General features: G+C 40.1%; 1 protein-coding gene across 6 annotated transcripts; it reads left to right on the top strand.

Moving 5' to 3' along the window:
* Positions 1-335: 335 nt before the first annotated feature.
* On the top strand, positions 336-7,486 carry armh4 (armadillo like helical domain containing 4). 6 transcript variants are annotated; one of them, XM_011491657.4, is made up of 7 exons: positions 336-457; positions 892-1,584; positions 3,006-3,368; positions 4,881-5,018; positions 5,096-5,127; positions 5,214-5,363; positions 5,452-7,486. In XM_011491657.4, exons 2-7 carry the CDS (start codon positions 912-914, stop codon positions 5,524-5,526), a joined length of 1,431 nt encoding a protein of 476 aa, XP_011489959.1. In that variant the 5' UTR covers positions 336-457; positions 892-911; the 3' UTR covers positions 5,527-7,486. The 6 variants fall into 6 exon arrangements, with proteins under 6 accessions (XP_011489959.1, XP_023808985.1, XP_023808983.1 ...); XM_023953217.2 differs by having other exon boundaries at positions 337-457; positions 895-1,584; XM_023953215.2 differs by having other exon boundaries at positions 370-571.
* The last annotated feature ends 265 nt before the right edge of the window (positions 7,487-7,751 follow it).

The following is a 7,751-nucleotide window of genomic DNA, read 5'->3' on the forward strand; positions in this document are numbered from 1 at the left end:
CTTTGGTTTTATGTTAGATGCGCTTCCTGACACATCGCTCCATTTCCTGGACTTGGGACAAGCACACAAACCACTTCACTGCGCCCACTTGTGGTTGTCCTCCGGTGTGACAAATCCCTTTAACTAGCTGACCATCTTTTTACTGCCTTTAACAGGTGACTGAGTGAACACTTGAGCAGAGTGTTTTTAGAAAGGGGGCATAACCCTCCCATGTTTTTAAAAACCTCCTATAAATGTCGCTGCACTTGAAGTCTTCACAAGTTATCAAGCAGGAACTGTGCCAGTTAATTAGTGCTGAAATGGCTTTCTATAGAATCCCTCACCTCCTGCTGCTGTGAAGAGCTGAGGAGGTGGGGGAGCACGTGGCTCAGAGCAGCACAGAGAGGAGGAAGCACGCGGCGGCTCACAATTGGACTCCCTGCAGCTCATCTGGACATGAAAAACTGAACTCGGAAAGGTAAATGTTTGACGTTCAGCTACGGTGACTTTTATTGTTGGCAGATTCCCGCTCAGGACAGAGTGGGCTGTTGATGTGACCACCAGCCCGTGAAGATTACCAGCGTGCTGTCAGGTGGGGAAACATACGTTCATTTTTCTCAGTGTGGGGTGGATGGGGGGGGGGGGGGGGGGGTTAATATGTAACCTGCAGCAGAGGATGCTGCTCTCATGTGGAGATGCTCTGATGTTGATGGAGATGTGGGTACCGCTCATCTGATGCGAATTCTGGAGCACTGCCTGCTGCTATTTATAGCTGAAGTGAGTGGGTGCTGAGGATGGCAGGTTCTCTGCATGTGTGCATCTGTGTGTTTTCAGAGAAAAAAAAAGAAAAGGCTTCTGTTTATTCTGTGAATTTGTCAAGCCTTCTATGGTTCACTTAAGTTCCTTTTGCAGCAGGTGCTGGAAAAACACTGATGTCGGGGAAGCTCCAGCTCCTCCTTCTGTGTGGGAGCTGCTTATGTCTCCGTGGAGCTCCCAACCAGCTTGTGACTCTAACTGACACCACACATGGAGCATCTGCAAATGCAGGACGAGTTTCTAGCCTTCCAACGTATGTAGGTTCAGGAGGGGAGACTGCACTGCATGGGGATCAGCTGATGGAGACAGAAAACTGGGACACTTTGGGCACGCTGGAGCCGGAGAAAGATGTCCGTGATGCCCAGAGTCAAAGAAACAGTCAAAGAAACAAGATGGAGACTGGAAATATAGCGAGAGAAAAGGAAGCAGTGGGGATCGATGGTCTTCCTCCAGAACCGCTGGGAACTCCTGAAGTAGCAACGAGAAGATTATTGACGTTAGCATCACCACAACTGGAAAGGCAAAAGAGAAAACAAAGTACAACACAGGGTTTCATTCAGAGTGAAAACCAAGAAACAAGCTCGCCATCTTCCACGGACAGCGCTCAATTCTGGACCCAGAAACAGACCTCCTTCAGTGCCAGCCAGGCAGCCATGTCTGACGCCCCTCAGGCAGTCACACATCTCCCAGGATGTGACGGAGCAGCAGATCCACTTTCAGACGAGGTCGGACCTGACCTGATGTGCAGACAGGAAAGGCGAGGGGCCGGGACAGCAGCACCTGCTGCTGGTGAGTTTTGAGGTTGAGTTAAAAAAAAGGTGCAAATGTCTGTCTTTGACTTCATTGTCAAGATAAAACCAAGCTGAGTGTGTCAGAAACCAAAACCAAAAAAAAAAAGAAAGAATGTAGTCCAGCAGCTTTCATAATATGTAATCATTTAGCAGACGTTTCTATCTAGCTTGGCAAAAAAATGCTCAACCCTTTGAACTACAGCCACTGTTGGGAAGCAGGCAGTCCATGAACTACCATTACCTTAAAGAAAACAACAATGTTTTAAAAAGTCATACAAATGTGAAAAAATAAACACCAGTCAATTCTGGTAGAGATAAAAATAAAAAACCCTCATGACTAATATTTTCAAGTAAAATCCACAAATCAGCACAGAATATGTTTCTGATTACAAACATTTTCACTGTCAGTAACTTTAAGTAGTATTAGTTTTTTTGTAGTTTTGTGTTGCTAAGTTTAGCATTTCCTCTAAAGATCTTTGATATGAAATGACTCTACCAATACATCTAGTGATTCCTTTTTGGTAGTCATAGTGCTGAACCAATGTGTGAAAATGTGCAATCTGAAATATACCATTATTAAGATTATTGAAGCTAAGAGTTTCTTTGGTCTTTTTTTTGTTTGAGTAAATTTAGGGCAGTGGCAAAACAAAGAACACTTATCCCCCCAACTGTACTTCGAAATGCAACTATTGTTAGGTTGTTGAATACAAAACTAACGTACAACACACACGTATCCTCATCCTTGTTTTCAGCAGACTCCTGGCCAAATTTAAGAAACATTTCTGCACAAAATCCAGCTTAATTATTAGTTTTTGAATCTGTTATTTCATAATATAACATAAAGCCCCCACCCCAAACCCTAACTTCACTGCTACAACTAAGTCATGGAAAATTAAACTGCATCCACTGCTGCCAGATATAAATGTTCTATGGTGATGCATGTTTTGAACATCTTTAAAAGCTAAGAACTCAACAGGATAGCAAACAGAGTTACTTTTTTTTTTGGGGGGGGGGGGGGGGGGTACTCTAATCTAATCCCTCTGTGTGCAACAGCACCGCCCTGTGGCTCACCTGGTTTATCACAGTCCAATATTTTCTGACATCACAGGTACTAAATATCTTTTACTCAACTGGTGAAAGACTAAACTGAAAAAGTAAAAAAACATAGATTTGGACCTTTACATCATGCTCATGATTAATATTTAACATTGCTGCAAGATCATTTCTCATCTTTCATTTGCAGTTCATTTTTGCCATTTTCCAGAAGATGCCCTACATCCCCCCCCCCAAAAGATAAAGAAAAACCAGTTTGATTCATTAAACAGATGTAAAATATTTGCAGACATTTGTTTTTAAGGGTCAGTTGGAATGATGTAAAATTGTGATAACCAACATATCTTCACATGTTGTCACAAACAGCTTCAGAAAAAGAAGACTTTCTGCCTCAAGATGGATCCACTGAGGCTAGATCATCACCTGTGGCTCCTCCCATCAACTCTTTCAAAGTCCAGAGACTGGCAGCAGCCCAAAGAATCCATGGGATGGGTTTTCGTCAACCTCCAGATGCCATGGCAACCACTGGGCTGCTTCTTTCTAAAGTGAACCTGGACCGTCTTGTCACAGGACAGACTGACAGTGACAAATCTCCACAAGGGCGTTCTAGCCTCCTACCAGACCAGATACCCCCCAGGCAGACGTCTGTTGAGGATCCGGAACCAGTGAGCTCTTCAAGTCCATATTTACTACACGTTAATGTCAAGCTGGAGCATCAGCATGAGACAGGTGAGTAGCAGTATGGAGTACCATGATTGATGTAAAAGTCCAGACGATGCTTAAAAATCTTCAGAACTTGTTTTATTTGCACACTAAAGTTTGATCTTTTGGTCTTTTCAAACCATTTCAATCGATTAAAAAGGTGGATTTTGGACATTTGCAGCACCTCCATTCTTTTTCTAATCAAGTTATTCTGTTGTTGGATTTTGCTGCTCTGATTCACACAAAATCTTTCCAAATAACTCAGCTTTAAACTCCACAGTCCTTTATTTGACACGAAAAACGTAATTTTAAACAAAGTTTCTGTTCTATACTGTATGGGGACACAATCAGCTCTCCACTGCCTATAATAGATGGCAAATAGTTTATTGTGTTTAATGCTTTAACGTTCATTTATTTTTATTCATTAATAAAATCAAAATAATGCAAACTAAATTATCCTTACTTTTAAAGTGCATTCATTCATCTTCAAAGCCTGTTTTGTCCCTTTTGGGGTCGTGGGGCTGCCTGGGTCTTTCCTGGACACTCCTGGGCAGGGAATGGGTTTGTCTGTTGCACGGCCACAAATCACACACCCATGCACACTCACATTCACACCGAGGGACGATTTGGGGTGGCCAGTTAGCCTATGGAGTTCCCCAGCTGGGGCTTGAGCCGGGGGCCTTCTTGCTGTGAGGCAAGGGTGCTAACCAATGCACCACCTAGAAGCCCTATTTTTTAACAATTCTTCTCAAATTATTAATGAATGACAAGTTCACCTCTAGTTCTGTCAGAAACTTCAAGACTTTACAGGAATGCCAGTGTGGAGGGTCTGAATATACTCCACGGGTTCAGCTTGAACTTTCTTGCACCTAAGTAGTTATTTTCTGATAACAAAAAAATCTACTCTGAGGGCATGATTTTTGCTTGGATGCGAGAGCTTCCAGATTTCAATCCCAGAAATGCCCCTAATTTGTGTTACGCCACAGTCTATAGGATTGCAAAAGGATGTAGCACAAAAGGAAAGAATTACAAACTAAATGCTTTAACAACTCAAAAACTCTCACTACAAGGAATAAAAGGTAATCTAGGATTTATGTACGAAAAAGTATTTGTTGGGGCATTTACTAAGGTGTTGTATATCAGGGTGACGCTGCGTCCGAATCAGCTGAAATTAAGTTAAATGTGTTAAAAGTCGTAGTTACAGTAGTTTGAAGAACGTGTGTTATTTCCTGTCACGGCCGACAGCTCTGGTGTTAAAGGGTAAAGGAAAATCTGCAAGCAAACAAAAAGAGAAGACCTTACACTCTGACAAAAAAAGAATCCAAAAGTAAAAACCAGAAAAAAAACAATTATGGCATCAGCTGCAACAGTTCCAAGCCGATACATTTTCCATTCCCGCCTAGTCCTGAGTTGGGTCACAGAAATTCAAGGTCAGAACACACAGAAAACATACTCTCTGTTCTATGTTCATAGACAGAAAAACATAATGTCCACATTTCAAAGCTGTTGAATTTCCTGTCCTAAATGTTTACTCTGCAGAGGAGCAGGATGAAGACGAGAACTCTGAAGAATCAGAGGAAGAGGACAGCGAAGAAGACCTGACAGAAAGGTTTACAGAGTCAGCGTATGGTCACATTCCTCCACCGCCGCTGTGGGTTCAAGGCAACCAGGGGCTGAGTATGAGCAGATTGGAAGGTTTTTTTGATAGAGCTCAGATTGGCCCATCGTGTAAATCTATTACACTTTCCTTTCAGTGCGTAGCTGGCTGGAGCTCATCAAAGAAAAGGTACGTTTTCATGCCATGAACAGTACATAATCCTAATGGAATTCAGGCACTGAGCTCCATCTTTTTTTCATCATCCGGTGTGGCAGGCCGGCCATGTGTCTGGGATGTTGGTTCCTGTTGGGATCGGGATCACTGGAGCCCTGATGATCGCTGGCGTTCTCTACAGCATAAGCATGGTTTATCGTAGGAGGAGGGACAACTTTAAAGAGCTGAGGAGAATAGTCAGACAGCCAGAGGTCAATATTCCCATCAGCTATCGATGGCCAGATTTTCTTTCACTTGCTATGTTTGTACAAAGATCTAAGCCTTTCTCTACTTCATCAGCACCTACACGAGGACGGCTCCAGTGTCCAGGACCAGGCCATGCTGCTGGTCAACAGCTCAGAAGACGAGTTCTAATGTTTGCTGGGACTCACCTGATAATCAGGTGTGACAGAGTCTGAGCAGCTTTTCATCTTGTTTGGACCAAACCAAGTTCCTGTTTCTGATGTTGGCAGGTTTAGCTTCGCAAGACAGACAAAGGGAGAATAAAAGTGCCGGAAAAAATGAAACTACAGGGTGATTTGAAGGTTTGCTGTCCCGACTATAGAAAAACAATTACAAAAATGGATAATAGATGCAATCACATTCTAAATTTGGCTCAAAGTGTAGTTGAGGCCAAAAAAACATGATGAAATTATGGCTAGAGGAGGAGCAATATGTCCAAGTATCAGACCCAATGGTCTTTGTTGGAGATAATCAGCAGAAAAACGTGTTCATATAAAAAGAGCTTGCTAGGTTAGCTTTTTATTTAGTAAACTAAAAATGCTAAAGTTTTGTTGATTGATATAAAATGAGCACACTTTAAATATTTCCCATTCTCTGAGTCGTATTTTTAAAGTTTTCAACATAAAAAGAACAAATGTCTTTACGCAAAACCATAGAACGTAGCTGATTTCTTTAGATATTAGAATTAATATTCATGTTCAAAACTAAACTGAAAATAATAATTATATTGAGGATTAGGTTTTATCAAACTGTTTTATGGTAATTTGGTCTTTTTTTCTGACCATTAACTTCTCGATTTTACTGTTATATGCTTTTTCAGTATAATAAGTGCTTTCAACTTGTTAAAAGTCTATGAAGTTTTTATACACAAAATACACTTTAAAATGCTTAACAAGCATAACTAGCAATAAATTCAACATTGTACAGTAGTTTGGACATGCTGAAAACACTTACTGCTAGTTAAGCATCTAACGAAGCAGGGTTAGCTGCAAACAAGCAGGGTGGTGGCCCACAAGGAACAGTTTGACACTTTTGTTTTTTAAAAGTTGCTTTATCTTGTCATTAACAGCTGATTCTAGTTCTTACTTTGACTTTTTAATAAGACAAAAACCCACATTAAGCAGCAAATGTGCCAATACTACAAAATCTCCCTAATACCGAGATGAGACAGCCATGTGTTTGGTTTTATCCTGATGACTCTCAGATGTGCCTTAAAGGAAGCAATTTATTTTAGGTTCTTTAATGATTTCAAAGTTTATTTGGCCTTTTGACCCATTAATACTGGAGCTATAGTTGAGTGATGACAGGAAATAAACATATGTAACTCTTCAACCTTTCACACAATTATCGTAATACCAGTAGATTCTGAAGCTGAGAAAAGCAGCCTAGCACTATTCTATCAGTGCAAAGAATTAGCTTATTGTCAGAATTTGTTGGAATTACATGGATTGCATAAACATGTTACCACTATAAAGTGTTGCATATCACTACAAAACTGTTTTTCTCATCTTCAGAATCTATTGGAATTACATTAATTGTGTAAACAGTCGATGAGTTAAGGTAATTCAAAGAACATCAACACCAGAGCTCCAATGCTAAAGGGTTAAGTGTTAAAACTGAATTAAAGTAAAAAAGATTATTGGGTTTTTTTTAACCTAAGAGTATAAACCTTCCCGTGTCTCTCATGTGGACCTTGGTCAGCAATAACCTGATTTTCTGCTGCATGAACAAATTCAGGATGTTGTGAAGAATCTTTTTTTTTTTTTACCAAAGTTAAACAATCAGCAGCCAGGACCTGGTTTCTGGAATAATTCCTCTTTAAGTGAGAGGGATCCGGTTCACGTTTAATATTTGTTTTATTATTATTTATCGGCTTGAACTCAAACTAAGTTGTAAACTTTGAACTGTATTAAAAATTCATTTTGTTTTGTTTCATTATTAAACATGTTCTTAACAATTTTATAAATAATTTGGATTTTATAAAAGCTACTCTTCCCTGATTTGAGAAATTTTAATCGCATGATGTACAGCTCTTTTTGTCAATCCAGAAGATTTTAAATGTGTTTCAATAAATAAAATTCACCAGATAAAACGTATTTATTCTTTATTAATAGGCAAAAAACTTGTTGTATGATTTTTTTTAAGTAACAGTCTTCTTTTTCTCAGCATTCTGAATGTAAATTTTATTTTAAAGCCTTGGGTTAAAGTAGCAAAGGGCAAAAACAGTCATATCACTGCATGTGCAAACAATTCTTATCATAGGTTTTTAGTGGCCTTTGTTCTTCATCTTCCTTGTGAGAGGTCGATCAGAAAATGGTTCATGGTGTTGCGTAGTCTGCTGGAGGTGGTCTTCTGCA

This window comes from Oryzias latipes, chromosome 24 (assembly GCF_053564925.1).
Source record: "Oryzias latipes strain Hd-rR chromosome 24, Olatipes_Hd-rR_3.1".
In the NCBI taxonomy this organism is placed as follows: domain Eukaryota; kingdom Metazoa; phylum Chordata; class Actinopteri; order Beloniformes; family Adrianichthyidae; genus Oryzias; species Oryzias latipes.

Bases quoted from the DNA above. Each gene is read 5' to 3' on its own strand.
- armh4 (XM_011491657.4), top strand. From the start codon at position 912: ATGTCGGGGAAGCTCCAGCTCCTCCTTCTGTGTGGGAGCTGCTTATGT. The intron at 3,369-4,880 runs GTGAGTAGCAGT...TTTACTCTGCAG, and splicing joins GGAGCATCAGCATGAGACAG to AGGAGCAGGATGAAGACGAG. The intron at 5,364-5,451 runs GTCAATATTCCC...CTACTTCATCAG, and splicing joins GAATAGTCAGACAGCCAGAG to CACCTACACGAGGACGGCTC.